The 16,700-nt window shown below is 41.7% G+C and overlaps 1 protein-coding gene and 1 long non-coding RNA gene across 2 annotated transcripts in view; one reads left to right on the top strand and one right to left on the bottom strand.

Annotated features, from left to right (window-relative positions):
• Positions 1 to 16,700, top strand: part of ATCAY (ATCAY kinesin light chain interacting caytaxin) — a 151,412-nt gene that overhangs the window by 80,108 nt on the left and 54,604 nt on the right. The window contains exons 5-9 of the mRNA XM_085639488.1: positions 665 to 850; positions 4,105 to 4,207; positions 6,819 to 6,950; positions 9,739 to 9,825; positions 13,166 to 13,264. Coding sequence (XP_085495614.1) covers positions 665 to 850; positions 4,105 to 4,207; positions 6,819 to 6,950; positions 9,739 to 9,825; positions 13,166 to 13,264 — 607 coding nt within the window. The remainder of the gene's footprint in view (positions 1 to 664; positions 851 to 4,104; positions 4,208 to 6,818; positions 6,951 to 9,738; positions 9,826 to 13,165; positions 13,265 to 16,700) is intronic.
• The window catches only part of LOC146772422 (uncharacterized), an 85,886-nt gene continuing 78,904 nt past the window's right edge, over positions 9,719 to 16,700 (bottom strand). Inside the window, exon 3 of the long non-coding RNA XR_014972351.1 lies at positions 9,719 to 9,875. This is a non-coding gene — a long non-coding RNA (uncharacterized LOC146772422). The remainder of the gene's footprint in view (positions 9,876 to 16,700) is intronic.

The raw sequence follows: 16,700 nt of genomic DNA, 5'->3' as shown, positions 1-16,700 counted from the left end.
TTATAATGCATGGGATGGATGGCAATCCCAGCTCTTAACACCAATGCCACAACCAGATCCAGCACAGGAGACCTTGAATCAGCTGGCTTGCCCTGCTTCTTGGTCCTTCTGAGTAGGCTGCTCCTGCTGGAGGCAAAGCTGGCAGACCACTCCTCGTGTCAGACACAGGTAGGTCAACGACAGAGCATGAGACTCCTACACTTGAACTGTGCCATGCAATCCTTTCATGCTTCATCTGGGATTTCAGAGGTCCTGGGACCTTCTAAGGAACAGGAAAAACAAATCAAATGCCTACTCTAGCACAAGACAGTCCATACTGTAGGACAGTGATGGGAAAAATTGGTGGAAATCACTGCGTGGGCTCTTGATGACAGATATTAACCAACAAACCACATATGGTGTTATTTAAAGTACAATGCGATGTAAATGCAGTTACTTGTTGGTCGATTGATTGTATGGAAGAACATTAACCATGATTTACTTAACTTTTGCCAGTTTGCACCACTTAGAATGCTTTACAAATACACATAACAATCACCCCAGAGGGCCTCCTGGCGCTAGGAGACTGAAAGAGTGGAAACCATATGGGTAAAGGCGATCCAACCAGTCCTAGGCTGTATGTTCATTCAGGCTCAACCCCGGCTGTCACGTTTTGTCATTGCAGATGACACACCTGTGGCCACTGCCAAAAACATGCCTGGGGACAGCGCTGACCTTTTTGGAGATGGGGCGACAGGAGAGAGCAGTGCCACCAATGGACGCCTTTGGCGGACAGTGATTATTGGAGAACAAGAACACCGCATCGACCTGCAGATGATTAAACCATACATGAAGGTGGTGACGCATGGAGGTGAGGCACTGCCAGTATTCATGAAATTATTCTCATAAATGAAGAGACCCGTACAATTAGATCTTTCAGGTATTGTTGATATAGAAAAGCTCAAACATTTTTAATTCCAACAAATACATATGAGAATTTCTTCCTAAACACTGCACACCAATAAAGACAGTTCTATATGTGGCGTCCCATTATGTCCTGGGCACAGAAGATTTGATGACATCACTCCCATTCTAATAACGCTCCAATAGCTTCCCAACAAAATTAAACTGATCTGTAAGATGGACTATATCATCTATAAAGTCTTACTCTCAAGCACTCCTCTTTACTCGACCAGAGGGTTGAACATTTCTGGAGGAAAACAATAATGCACTATAGCTCAATTGTGCTTGGGCTAAACCTAAAACTGCTCCCAGGAACATAATCCTTGTTGATGGATGACTAAATGACTTCTGATGATTCAGACCCAAGGTAATAATGCCAGACAAGTCGTTGTGGCACTCGACGCTTGATGGGCAGTCGGTGCTTTTACCAGGTAGTGGTCACGGTATGGGAATACCTGGAAACCCTTCTGTAGTAGCGAGGCCAGCCAGATATTTTGTAACGGTGTGGGGGGCTGAAGTGAGCCCAAAGGGGAGGACTTTGAACCGATAGTGATTGCCGGCTACCCTGAATGTTTCAGATGAATGGGAATATGAAAATAAGCATCTTGTAGATCTACGGTTGTCATGTAATCTCCATGGTGGAGGAGATGTAAGAAGTCTTGACGGGTTACCAGGCAAAAAGATGGTTTCCTCAGGTATTTGTTTAGCTTTTGGAGATCCGAAATGGCTCGCCATTCCCCTGATTTCTTTTTTATTAGTACAAAAACAGGAGTGGAAACCCATTCCTTTTTGGGAGTGGGGTACCTTTTCTATTGCTCCTTTGTCTAGCATGGTGAGGACTTCTTTTTGGATAACTTAAGTGAGGTAGGTGCACTCCTTTTGGCGGAGTGTTTTGTGGCATTTGTATTCATTCTAAAGTATGACCATAGGTGATCAGGTCTAACACCCATCTGTCGGATGTTATTGGCTGCCCCTGCTGGGAGAAGTTGGACATTTTTTCTCCCACAGCTGGTGGTTTGCAAAGGGTAGAACTGGAACTTCTATAGTACCACTGCTATCTGCCATTGTCTCTTGCTTGCGAGGTTTGTTTTCTTCTAGGTGTCTGCTTTATGTAAGTTGGTGGTGGTGGTGATCTAAACGGCTGTTGATAGGAAGGCCGATATTGCTGCTGAAAGGGCTGATACTGTTGGCACTTCTGGTAACCCCCTCTATATGAAAACGAGCCTCTTCCTCCTTGAAAAGGCGTCTTCCTCATTTGCAAGGTGTCCAAGGATCATGCAGTGTCTGTATCCACCTTATTTGCTTATACGGCACCATCTACATGTTTGCCGAATAATGCCTCTCCAAATGGACTGATATCATCTGAATCATCCTCATCAAGAAGGTGACTTGGCGGGAGAGGAGAGACCTTGTTTAGCGATGTATGCTTCAGAAGAAAACATTCTTGAGATTGTATATCCCTCGATGATGGGACAGTCGTCGAAGTCATCGTCAACTCTGTGGTTGTGTTAACCAACGCTGGAAGCTTCTTTGCTGGTTTTAATGTTGATGACGATGTTTTCGTCGATTGTACTTTTATTGACGGGATCGTCAACGGAGTCGTCGTCGACGATGCCCTTGCCGACGAGATCCACGTAGTCATCGATATGATTATCGTTGACAGTGTCGCCGTGGATGTCTATGTTACCAATGTCATTGTTGGTATTTGACAGCGATTATGTCGTTAAAGACATTTTTAAAGCCAGTTTAGCCTTTGTCATCGGCGGTTCTGAGGAGGATTTTCCTAAGCGTACTGCCAAGTATAGAGGGGTAGGCTTTGACTTCGCAGTTTCGGAGGAGATTTTTTTTCTTTTTTTCTCCCTGTGAGAACTGTCTCCTGTAGACTCATGATGAGTCTTTAAGGCCTTCGTAGACCCCTTTGATTATTTTTGGTCACACAACCTTTCTCTTTTCCGTGACCTTTCTCGAGTGTAAATTGAATCCTCACTATCCTCCCGCTCAGAAAGAACAGACTTTGAGTTCAATTTCTGCAGCCATAAAAGAAGCCTTCCTTCCCCGATCATGAAGAGTTTTAGAGGAAAAAGTGCGGCAGATTTTACAGTCCTTCACCTTGTGAGCAGGGTGTAGGAAGTAGATACACTCCATGTGTGGGTCTTCAGAATGAAGTCTCTTATTCCCACAGGTTTCACAGGGTTAGAAAAGGCCTTTCATTGATGGCTCTGACATGTTCATAATCAGTATCTGATAGCCGTAGGTTAAAGTTGCTCTTTAGATGACAAAAAAAAGGTTCAGATGAATAATGTCGAAGAACTGAGCAGAGCTCAGGGAGAATCCCTTTACATGACGTGTGGTAGAAAATCTGTGGGAATAAACCGTCTGTGGGGAGTGTTCTAGAAGGTGCTGTCACCTGATTGGTTGAAGTTTGGTTCCTTTTAAATGATGAGGATAAGCTATTAGAGTGAATGTTTCATTACCATTACAGGCTATGTGTAGTATACTATACTATTGTACTGTGGGACTCCCACTTCGATGACGGAGAAAGATTCAAGCATGTGAATTTACAAAATATCCGAATACTGGAGAAAGTACAGTGCTTGCTCTCAACCATCTGTTGACCTCAAAGTAAAACTGCAATTTATTTATGACAAACGAAGCTTCCATTTGTTTCCGGAAAGAATCATTTTCACATACTTCTGCAGAGAAAAGCTATAAAAATAGTTTTCACCGAAATCTTAATTGCATTTAGAAAAAATAGGTGTTGTTTGTTATGAATGTCTCACACAGTAACATTTAGTCCGTACAATAATTTCTGTGGCCTTTGTGTACCAGACACATTGATTTTGCAGAATTTTCACATACTAATATGCTTATGGAAATTGTGCATATTTCATGAATTTTATCCTTGGTTCGGAAATACAAAGTCTCAGATATATGCATCTTACACCTTTCCTTCTCGGATTATTCTTAAGGGTAAAGCAGAGGTCTTCTTTTGCAGAAAGCTTGATAGTGTTCGTCCGGTCCCTATGACATGTTCATGGTGATTACTCTGTTGCCCTTATTCTTTCTCATATTCGCTTACCTCAACTGTTTTTCCTATACTCATTGTTTCCCCTCTCCTCTGCTCCTTTCTTTCCCTTGCTCCATCCCTCCTCCACTCTCCAGGGTACTATGGTGAGGGTCTGAATGCCATCATTGTCTTTGCTGCCTGCTGCCTTCCAGACAGCAACTGTGCGGATTATCACTACATCATGGAGAACCTTTTCCTGTAAGTGAGCGAACCAAGACAAGTTATTCAGTGCGTGCATTTGGGATGCAGAGTTCCTGGGGAGAGTTTGAAGGGAGGGAATGAAGTTCTGAAGACACATAGCTAGAGGGGGATTTCAAGGATTATAATACTGGATCACCTTAATGTGAGTAAACAATCTAAGCAGGCCAGGTGTCAAGCAATGAGTGTGGGCACTGATCAGAAGTAAAGAAAAGGTCCTACTTACTAGTCCGTCCATCCTTCGGATGTCCTCATCTTGGGTTTTTTGTTCCATTCTAAAGGCAACAACTTCAGATGCAAAGAGTCCAGAGAGCAGCACCAAATACGGTGCATGGTGTAATTCCATGAGGAGATTTTTAATAATCTATAAGTGAACCCAGTGTAGAAAAAGGAAGCAGGGGGCCAGGGAACATCCATTTGGAAAAAATAATAATTGCAAGTGAGAAGTTTCTTTTAGTGGCAGACCAAGGCTTTAATTAGGAGAGAGAGCTTAAGTCTAGGAGCAATGTAAAAAACATCTACACTGAATAGTTCTGACAAACAGGGCGGAAAAAACAGTAAAAGGACTGAAGACGGTGCGGGGTAGGCACAATAATGGCAGTCTGCAAAGAAGGGTACATGAGTAGACCAAGCAGAAAACCAACATAAAAGATCCTGGTGCACTCTGTGCACTCTGACTTAGCTGGCAACGATCATCCTTTGGCCCTCCATTTGCAGAGGAGAGTGAGATCCACAAGAATAAACTGCATATTTTTGCACAGGTGGGGTATTCTAGGCTTGGTTTCATCTAGAATGCGATTTCTTATACTACATTCAGCATTTGCAGCTCTAGTTCAGGATCTAGGCACCGACCTATTCTCATGGAACCACTCTGCGTAAGTCCACCGCAGCAGATGAATACAGGAGCATATCATAAAGTATGTTAAATTGAAATAAAAACTTTGGAAGTTAATTGCACATTTTGAGGAGGTAAAGCAGTTAAACAAAACACAAAAAATAGCATTGTCTGTAGAAACCACACAGCAAACAGTGTATTGCCAAAAGCTGGTCATATTTTAGGCTTAGAAATGTTCCCACTGTTCAGTGTTGCAGAATGTCCAGTAATTTGATTTCTTTATGCGACACAGACTTCCTGTATTTGAAAAAGCCCATTTATTCAACAGCATTGAAAATTGTAACCTTTTTTCCACTAAAGTCTCATTGGTGCCCAGAATAATGTGTTTTATTTTATGTAGCCCTTCATACCTCGCGTTTTGATTCTTGTAAATAAGAGGTATTACGCTCACCAACATTATTGCTGCTCGAATTGCATGCCCCATAAAGAACAAGAGTGCCTGTTCCGGATGCAAACATTGTAAGTGTATCATGATGTGGATATTAAAATAGCTGAAAATGGTGAGCCACCGAGCATCCTCCAGGTCCTTGTGGATATAGTTTCCAGTCCTGAACTTTTGTGTTACAACTTAATGTATTTTGGATGTTGTAGTCTTGCTTTGTTTCCACTGAACTAATGCACCCGAGTACAATGATTTGTAGTTTGAGAGTTCAGCACTGTAGATAGGGTCTGTAAAGATCTGGAGTAAGGTGGTCACCCTAGACAAGCATAAACTAATTAAACTATCTGGCCGGCGTACACCAATCTCTGTCTATATATAACTGGATGAGAGCAGAAAATACAAAATGTTTCATACTTCAACAGCGGTTCACAGTCTAATATCATGACTTCACACCAAGGCCACATTTGCCCCAACACACTAACCTGTAGCTGAAACTGTGGTCTTAGGACTATAGGAAGATGTAAACCCAATGGAAGGTAGCTGTTCCTAAAGGAAGAGAAGGAAACTCTAAAACCGAATATGGTTAAGAAGTTGCCCCTAGAATAAACTTATAGTGGTTCCGGTTAGACAATTTTAGCATCACATTCACTCACCTTCACGAAGCCCCCACACCCGCATGCACAACTGCGGCACCTCCTAAAAAGATCTCTGATAAAGAGCCCTCTCGCGGGGCCCGTGAGGGACTGCAGCGCCACCCCCACGAGGAGCACAGCCCGATGATGAAGCACGACACTCGCAAGGGTGTGTGAGGGCACAAAATTTAAAAGGAGGAATTCACCCATTCCTATTTTTGACCTCACCATTACATCTTCTTGGAGACACCACTTCTTAACCATATTCGGTTTTAGAGTTTCCTTCTCTTCCTCCTCTTCCTTTAGGAACAGCTACCTTCCATTGGGTTTACATGGATTCTTGGGAGCATAGGTACTGGACCTTGTCCTTTTCTTCGTAATTGCTCCCCGTCCCTCCCTCTTGATATTGTTTGACTATAGGAAGATATCTGTACACATACTTAAAAAATATACATTTACTTTATTATGCGAGGTGGCTGTTTTTTCATGAGGTATATATTATTCTGTTTAAATACTTTGAAATTATTAGATTGCTGAAAGTTACGATTTGCATTTGAGGAGTGTAGTCGGGGTGGGTGGATGTTTACAGGAGGGGGGGCGGGGGAAGTAGTTTAGATGACATAGATCCACAATCCTAGGGTCTCCTGCCTTGGATTTTCTTGAATCTCAATGTGAAAGGTTTGTGCTCTCCTTTTCCCTCAGGTATGTGATCAGCAGCCTGGAACTTCTGGTGGCTGAAGATTACATGATAGTGTACCTCAATGGTGCTACGCCTCGCAGGAGGATGCCTGGGCTGGGCTGGCTGAAGAAATGCTACCAGATGATTGACAGGCGGTGAGTAATGGTGTAAAGGCCCCTCTTCCTGAAGGTGTCATGGCCTGCATGCAGAAGTCAAAGGCCAACTTATTCTGTTGAAAAAGAAATCTATTCCCATTCAACCTTTGTCCTATCCTTCCTCTCTGACTCATCCCAAACGTTTCTGACTACTATGAACTCCCAAACATCCTTCATAAACGTCCTCCTCCTTTTGAGGCAATTCACCCATCTAACATGTGCACATGTCCACTACCCCAAATAACAACTTACATCTTCCCTTCTCTAATCCACTTCCATCATTCTATCCCTCCTCAAAACACTACTAAGCACATGAGAACCGAAGAGCACAAATATTTACCACAAATAATGCACAAGGGTAAAAAAATAACACTTATTACTAATGTACTATTTAACTAACACTCATCTTGAGCTCCGAAGTAGCATGATACTCGCTGCAAAGTGCTTCGGCGCCTCATCAGGGGTAGTAAGCATTATAAATACAAATTTACAATTGCAATTATGGCCGTAGGTTACCATCAGCCGCTACAATAAATAAAAGTCCTCAATCTCTTCAGGTGTGTGACCGATAGGACCTCCAGCAGTACTTTAGTAATCCAGCAGAGGGCGATGCATCCCAAGTCTGCAAGGCATGTCTTTCCCTCCATGGTGTGATTTATGTGACAGCTTAGATCGTTCTAACAGTAGAAACTACTACAGTGCGATTTCCTGAGCAATAACCGTTTGGAGCGTGAATTTAGAGCCCGCAGGAAATACTTTGTTTTAGAATGAATCCCCAACATACTGTAGATGCAGTAAAATATTGACGAGATGGATACCATGGGCAGCAAGATGTTATTTAAAACTTGCCTGACATACAAGGTATAGCCGCTCTTCTCAAAACTTGCATGGGGTGGGGTGTGGGAGTCACGGGGTACTGTGATCGCCCCATGCAGATCTTCAACAGAGACTGCACTACACAGCCTTACCAAACCACCCCATACCAGGCACCAGTATTTCTATCCACAGCTCTGATGAACCACAGGCCAGCACTGGTGCAATAAATAGGACAACAGTCCCTTTTACTGTCAACCGGTGTTCGTCGGTATTACATTCTGTAATTCCTTTTGCGCAGGTGTACTATTCTCGCTGTAACATGTATCTACTGAACAGAGTAGGTAATGGAAAATAATATGGGCTCATAGCTCTTTACTTTGCTTCCAGACTTAAATAGACCTACAAATGTGATCAATAAACTGAGGCAGTGCTTTCCTACAAGGACTACGTGCAGCGCCGGCTTCTCTGCTATGGCGGAAAAGCCTCGCCCCACCTACCAGCAGCCAAAACAATGAAGGAAAACCCTGGTTTATTATCGTTTTATTTTTTCTCTCGGTGCCAAGGCTTGGGCGTGGGGCCAGGAGATGATAGGCTGCTGGAGGTGGTTGCGTTGCTATTCAGTGTGCATGATGGTCCGCCCAGCCATCTCAGGACAGCCAAATCGTCATGAGTACTGAAGCTCTCTCCAACCCGAGCTGCGCTGTTGGGTTGGAGATAGCAGGTATCAAGGTAGAAATGAGAGGGACCCCTTTAACCAACCAGGGGAATAGGGTACTACTGTCTGGTAGAAATAGAATTCCCGTGGTTCAATGTAGAAGAAATCTCAAATGTATAGAGGAGCTAAATTGTTATATTCAAATACACAAACATAAGCCCATGTGATAGAATATATCCAATTAGTATAAATCATACCACTTTAAAATTTACTAAAAAGATCATATTTTATTTTGAGAAAAACCATTAAAAACAAACATAGACAGTCTATGGTCATATCACAAATGCATCTATTGCTAAAACATGAAAATATCATATAAGCTTTAAAAAAAAACTATTTTATTCGGAAATACAACTTATACACAATATAGAATAGAAGAGTTTATTTACACAAAGTAACCAAAGCAGCTTTGGTTACTTTGTGTAAATAAACTCTTCTATTTTTTATTGGAGATAGCAGGCACAGGATCTCAGTCTAACTGGGAGCACAAATCATCGGTGCTCAGGCCAATCCTGACGCTGCTTTCAGCAGCATGAAAGCAGTGTCGGGATTGGCCGCAGTGGACTCTGGGAGGCTGTGCCTGCAGTGGAGTGGAGTGTGATGCGGCAGGTCAGTGTTTTTTTGTCTCATCGCCTGTCTGTCTGTCTGTCCCCCCTCCGTCCCTCTACCGACACACCAGCTGCTACGGACTACGTGATCTTTCCACACTCTCTCCAAGCGGTTCCCTCCACTGAAAAGTGCATTTTGACACCACAAAGCTCTACCTATACTTGCAGAGCACCCTTGCAGCCAGCATCCTTATCTTGACTAGTCATGAATGACTGAAAGTTGTTCAGAAAAGGAACACTCCAAATAATCTTTTAATGTTCTTAGGCGGTTAATAGTAGCAATGGCGTTACTGTGCTCTACATATGGTGACAAAACTGAACATCATTTTCTCTTCTTCAGTTCCCCTGTGTTTGTTTCCATGCTATTCTATTCCTCCCCTTACTGGCAGGTATAAATTAGTCATTGCCAAGCCTACAAGGACAAAAACACGCCTGTCTTGTCGGGGCATCGGTGAAGCTCGAGCACCAAGTGACATAACATCCAACATGAAAAATGTAATGTCTAGCAATATATGGATAATGTACCTAACATGTTTGTGCCTTAAATGCAAATATAATAAAAAGTTATTAATTTGATATTTTTTTTAATGTTATACATTCTGTATTTAAGCTGGAAAGTCATACCTGTTTCCATCCAATGTTTCTGCAGGTTGAGGAAAAACCTCAAGTCGTTGATCATCGTGCACCCATCCTGGTTTATTCGGACAGTGCTGGCTATCTCCAGGCCCTTCATAAGGTCAGCAGGGTGCACCACTCCCTTAATGACACTGTTTACTTTTTGCTTTGCTGTGGAGAAATGCATGTCAAGTTCAAAGCATGTTCAAATATATGGCTGCAAAAGAAAACATGAAAAATGGAAAGAAACAATGAATCGCATACATGGAATTACTTTTGAGGATATGTTATTTAAAAAAAAAAAAGAAAATAGGGTCGGATATACAAAGCGCCTTTGCCATCGCAAACCGTGCGATCTACAAACTTACAGGGCTTGCAACCCGCAAACGAGCTTTCATCAATGCGCAAAAGTTCTTTTAAATGTAAAAAAAGTATTTCTGGTTCATATAGTGGGTTTTGCGATCCTTTCCGAATTACAAATAGGAGGGGTGTTAAAGGGACATCTGTCTCCTATTTACAAATTTGAGAGGAATATATATCAACGGTTTGTCACAGCAACTGCAGCTACATACCTCCGACCTAGGTTTATTATTCCTTGCAAGGCCACCAACTCTCCGTTTTTCGCCCATCTGTAGAAATCTACAGCCATGCTAGTACAGTCTCATAAGAACTCCACAATTTGCTGGAGCCTTTTGCCTTGTAATGCTTTATTTTATCCTTACAACAATCAAAGAAACCCTTATGTATGGCATTCTGAATATCTTTAAAATGTATTCATTTTTAGTCTCAGAGCAGTTTAGAACTGAAAAAAATCCAGTAGGATGCAACATTACTGGTCTTTTCAAATATATGTTTATTATAACTAATTAGTTAAAATCATATATGGCTCATTGAAAACATGAATTTCCCAAAAACGTGACAGAAAAAATAAGACAGGAAATGAGATTTCTTGAAATGGTATGCGTTCAGAGTAAAATTGAACCTTTAAGCATTCCTGAAGTTGTACCTGTCCCATCATGCACAGCAATTCCTGTGAGGCAGTTTGTTTTTTAATGTCAGTTTGAAGACTGTGCTTTGAAGATCTCTGTACAACCTGTAATCCTTGCCTCGAAAAAAGAAGCTGGGATGTTTATAAATACTGGGAGAATACCTATGACACTGAACTCAATTTTAAAGTCAGTAACTTTTCCATCATGATGTGACCCTCGCCTGTGTTCATAAACAAACAAGTGAAGCATACATAACCCATATCAACTTAAAGACCAGAAACAGAAAGCCCTTTATGGATGTAGGTAAAGCAGGAATGTTGCCCCACTACAGTGTCTATTCTAGAGTGCGAATCAATGGAGTAATTATTGGCAAATGCATGAACCAACCTCCAAGTGGTGGGTCTGCAAATATCTGGAATAGGGGAATTAACTTTTCAATTAGTGGGATAAGCTTGGGGTTTTCACTCAGGAGCCTGTAAACCTTTGGTAACATGTTGTGATGTACAAGGCAATGCCTTCAGTCTATGGTATTTGTAGAGGATGGCAGCCCCATAATTAACAAATACCTGTTTAGCCTTACATATGTCTTTGGTCTTGCCAAAATAATGAATCCTTTTGACATCTATTGTATCAATCGCTATCTCTGCCAGTAAGGATGTATTTGGGAAGAAAGTTGAAAGGAATGCTGCCAGTAACGGAAATTCGAAATTACATTTATGGGGAAAAGTGAGCGAGCCTGAAAGGAAAACTTTTTATGATAGAAAACTGTGTGACATTCCTTAATACTAGGAGCCTGAAACACCCCATTCACCCCTGTGGTTGAGGGCATGGCCAATAAAATGGCAAACTTAAAACTGTTATTTTAGAGATCCACTCTGTGTGTAGACTGGAACGTTGGCGCTATATACTTTCATATCTCTATTTAATTTCTACTGCACTACTTCGCCAAGTGGTATTAGAGTGCTTTAAAATGTAACAACATTTACGCATTACTGGAAACATAATATGTGTACAAGTAGCGTAGATTTTATCAGTACAATAAACGTTAAAACCAGAGGGGAGAAAAAAAGTTAGGTCACCTTAATGGGGAAAAAACCTTTCTAAAGCTTAATAGGAAATATTTAATAACAAATATTTTGAAATGCCCCAGAATGGCTTTTATTGCAAACGCTATAAACAACCAAATGTATGGAAACATTGTAAGCAGTGCTGAAATGGGGAATCTCTGTGGTGACAACATTTGGATTCAAGGAGTGGCATCAGAAAGGGTGAAGATGGAGATATGAGGAGTAGAATCTGCAATCAACTTACACCTGTATTATTTTTTAACTCTGCCCCACAGAAACCTTCAGCAAGGACAAGTGTGAAACTGATCTAGCTTACCTAATTGGTCACAGGGAGACTGCAATTTTAAAATATCTTATGGGGTTAAGGCACCAGCTGTAGATATCTTTGTATACCCTGCCAGTTCTAGAGCTGTGATAGTGGTAAGATAACTCTGGTGGTTAATGCGTTTTCAGGAGAGATATGTGTGCAGTCTATTCATAAATTTGACTCGTAAAATAGCATAGAGGGTTAATGTGGCTGTAGCAATGCACAGAGTGTAACATGTAGGTCACATATTTGAATTTTGATGCAGATAGCTTAATGGGTTATTGCTTTTGATGCAGAGATTCTTCTGTATAATTATTGTAACAGAGGAGTAAACTATGAATTAGCATCAAAGTAGCTGCATGCAGACTGGAAATTATCAGATGAAAACCTTACTGTTCCTTTTCTGGTTCCCTCATTCTGAGGATGATGTTAATAAGGCTTATAGACAGATTAATCCAGCACATGCATAACCCTTACCTACAAAGACTGAAAAGTCAAAACACTACCACCAAATTAGTTTACCTATTAATCACTTGTGAAGTGGCAACAAGTCTATTTACTTGATGGCATTGACTTCAAGGTCTTACATTCTAGCTAGCTCCCTGTCAATGAAGCTTATGGGTTGCCTAATATCAGGCTGCAAGGTTATACATTGGATTGCTCCCTTAAGGCCTACTGCAACCTGGCATGAAATGCCCCTCCACTGGACCAATTGGGGCTTGCTGGTATCAGGTTTCAAAGTGCCACCTGTATACACAATGAGTATCTCCAACCTCCCCTATTCTAGGATTGGTTACACTTTTATGGAGAACAATTTTGATAATTTACAATGATTCTTTTAAACACTACAACCCATGTCACCACTACCTTAGTGCATTGAAGCTGGGGTAATACATCAAAGCCTCTGTTATTTGTCTTGGTTTCTGAGCCAATATGCAAGTGGATGTATATGCGACATACCTCCATTAGCACAACATATTGTCGCCATCATTTAATGCTGTGCATATTGTTCTGCAAGTGAAAGAAACTATGCAAGTTGTTTGAAAGGTCTCGTGCTCATGAAGGTCTTGATGCTTTGTCATTCTGTGTGTTTTGCAGTGTGAAGTTTATGAATAAGATCCAGTATGTGCACAGTCTCGAGGAACTGGAACAGACAATCCCCATGGAGCACGTCCAGATTCCAGAATGCATACTGCAGTAAGTGATTAGCTTCTTATTCATATGGTGAGCATCCAAACTGCATCCTACAGTAATTGAACAACAATATTCATTGGTCGGACGTAGAGTTTCATCCTACAAGGGACAGACATGGCAGTGTAGAAATTCAACAGCCAAACCTTATACTGCATACTTCAGTAACAGGCATATCCATTCTTGCAGTAAGCACCAAACTCTATCTTGCAGTAAGTGAACAATATGGCAATGTATAGGTTAAACATACTGAGCCCAGAGATCATCACGCCACGAGTGACAGAAATGGATATCCATGCAGTGAGCATACTGACCACATCTAACATCACATGGCAACGTAAATGGTAGCCATCATGCCCCAGACCACATTCCAGAGGAAGTGACCAGCATAACAATCTATCTGGTGATGATCTAGACAATAGGTTGCACGATGTTGGACAAGTCCTCAGTAATTAGAAATAGCATACAACAAGAAGTAAATGAAAGACAGAGCAATTTATAGGGTAAACATCCATGACCCAGAGAACATTGTGATGTAAGTGACATAAAGTAGTCTGAAGGGTCACCATTCATATCTCAAACCACATGCTAGAGTAAGAAAAGTGCTCAACAATCTTTAGGGTGATCATCCATACCTCAGAGTGCATAATGTATGGTAAGTAACAAATCCAGAGAGTCAACAAAAAGAGCACAAACTGGGTTATGTAACATGGTTTTACTTGGCCTCCAAGCATGATTCTTACAGATGTTTGTATCTGTAGTTGTTATTATCATCAGTAGTGGCCCATCCCCTGCCAAAGTGGCAGGCTGGAGGAGGGAGGGGTTCGTGGCCAAAAAAACAAAAACTAAAAAAAACTTACCTGAACGCCGCCGCCATCAACACCGTAGTCGCCCACCGCATCGCGCTCTTCTTTCTTCTGGGCACAGTCTCCCACACTGCACTGCGGCCAATCATGGGGCTGCATGAAATCAGCGTTATGATAGGCCTGAGCGCTGGCAATTTGCGCTTCCAGGCAGAGGGGAAGCCTGTGTCTGCTCTGTCCAGCTCAGCAACACAGAGAGAGCTTCACCGCGCATGAGGGTTTGGGTGGTCTGAGACGGCCAGCCAAATCCTCATGTGCAGTGATGTGATTGCACTATGACTTCTCACCAGCAGTGTCATCCCCTGGACCCACCCCCAAGACTTGTCAGAGTCCTAGGGCGGGTTCAGGGGATTAATAAAACAATAATAAAATGGGTTTAAAACATGTTTTATAATCGTTTTATTTGAGGGTGGTGGCATAGGAGGGCCGCGCTCCTCCGTCCTAATGGAGGGGCTGCCGCTGGTTATATAGATTAAATAATTGCCTTCAAGAGGCACATTGCAAATGAAAGAGAGCCGGGTGGACTTTTCCCATCTTGGTCAATGTTGGGCACAGAATGCAGCACATCTGCATTAATTAACATAATGGACGTAGAATTCTCAGACACATCTCTACACCATTTTGCATTATACTCTTCCCCACCTGCTTACCCACCACCCTATAGGTATTCCTCGCTCTGGGCGAAGATTTTATTTTTTCCCATTTTCCTAACTTCTGCAAACTTTACTTTCCAAATGTAGACTCGGGGCTATCACACATTGCTGCTCCAACGGTTCTCATTTCTTTCCATCATGAAGATGATCCTTTGATTGTTCAGTTTGGTTTGAAACATCAACGCTAACAAATCGACCAGGATAAAGATAATTGATGCTGTTTGGATGTTCCGTGTTGGACTCTTATATATTTCTGATTTCCTAGCATTTGCATTTGTCTACAATTTACCTAAACAAATATGATTGTGCTTTTTTGGGGTGTGACAACACAAACACTGAACTGAAAAACTCACTATTATTCAAGGTGTTCCAAAATTATTTTATGATATGGAACAATAAATGTATGTATTATACATCATAGGTGGCACTTCAGTAACAAATCACACAGGAACAATATTATATGTAAGTAGGGCTTAAATGGCAATAAATACTTTGTACTTACACACACTTTTGGGACAGTCTGGCATCTCTTCACGTAGTTAAAACAAAATATTAGCTAGTAAGTCCATTGTTCCTTACACTTACTAATCCGGGTCCAACTTAGCATATTGGGTTAACCTATATAGTACATATTGTACATCAAGGCATGTCAGTCATGTCACTTACTGTAGCACAATTTAGGCCATAATTTGAAAGCACTGGATTAGGAGTGATAGTTTCACCCAAGAACCAATGAAAATACTTATCTCTGTATTTTATTACATTATTTACACTATTTACTGCATTGATGGAGGGGATCATGTTAGTTAACATTTAGAAATACATGAGATGCAATTGGTTTGCAACTGGTTAGGGTGAATTAGAATGTCACTAGTGACAGTCTTTTGTTTGGAAAGAAGCACCGGGTTACCATCATATGCCTCTTGGAATGCGAAACCCTAGAACTTGCATCGTTTGTGGCATGTCAAGGGAGTGCTCTTGTTCCCTCTTCTCACTGAGCTGTGCTGGCTTCCTGTGACTTACTGTATCCAATTCCAAATGTTAGCAGCTGGGCTCATAGCAATGTGTGGTATGGAACCATAAATACCTCCAGGATCACGTGTGTCAATGCCCTGTAACACGCAAGCAAGATGACGAGGCATGGGGCTTCTGCTGTCTGGCAGTGGCGATAACCTTACCCTGCAGAGATTGCCAGTAATTTATTTCCCTCCCAGGAATCCAATCCCAGCCAACCCCATTCTGTCATGAACAGAAAGCTTTGTTGATCACACAATACTTATCTTTGTTACAAATGCTTCATACATTTTGTTTGCAATCTAGAATAACCTTGTAGTTTGACTACTTTTGGAATTATTAAGAGTAACACTTGGACTACAATTGGATATAGAATCTCCTGCTGCTGGTGAGAGCTATGGTTTTACATCAGGTTTGCTAATGAACAAGTTACTTACTTTTGGTAACGCCTTATCTGGGAAAGACTATCTAGCAGCAGATTCATTACCATACAATATTCCCCAGGCATCAGACTGGATCCAGAAGTTTATAAGCACTACCCCTGCACGCCAGTATGTTGCATCATTCAGCTTTCCATCAGTGTCGGCGGTATCCGCGCTGGAAATTATGTGAGTGGTACCTATATATGCGACACCCCGGCGCACTGACGTCAGTTACTTTTGTGACTTTCCACACCAGGAGCACGGAGCCAACATGAGAACTGACAACTGGTGTTAAAACCTAAAGCACTTACAAAGGTGTCCCTTATACTGCAATAAACTCACAGAGCGGCCAGGATGTGAGGGCCTGTAATAAATCTGCAACTACATAGAATCTCTACATATAAGGCGTTACCAAAGGTAAGTAACTTGTTAATCTGATAGAGACTTATAGCCGCAGATCTCTTACCTAAGAATAAATACTCAAGCAATG

This window comes from Triturus cristatus, chromosome 12 (assembly GCF_964204655.1).
Source record: "Triturus cristatus chromosome 12, aTriCri1.1, whole genome shotgun sequence".
NCBI lineage: Eukaryota > Metazoa > Chordata > Amphibia > Caudata > Salamandridae > Triturus > Triturus cristatus.
The sequence above is the reverse complement of the archived record's forward strand: the minus strand, read 5'-3'. Positions and strand labels throughout refer to the sequence as shown.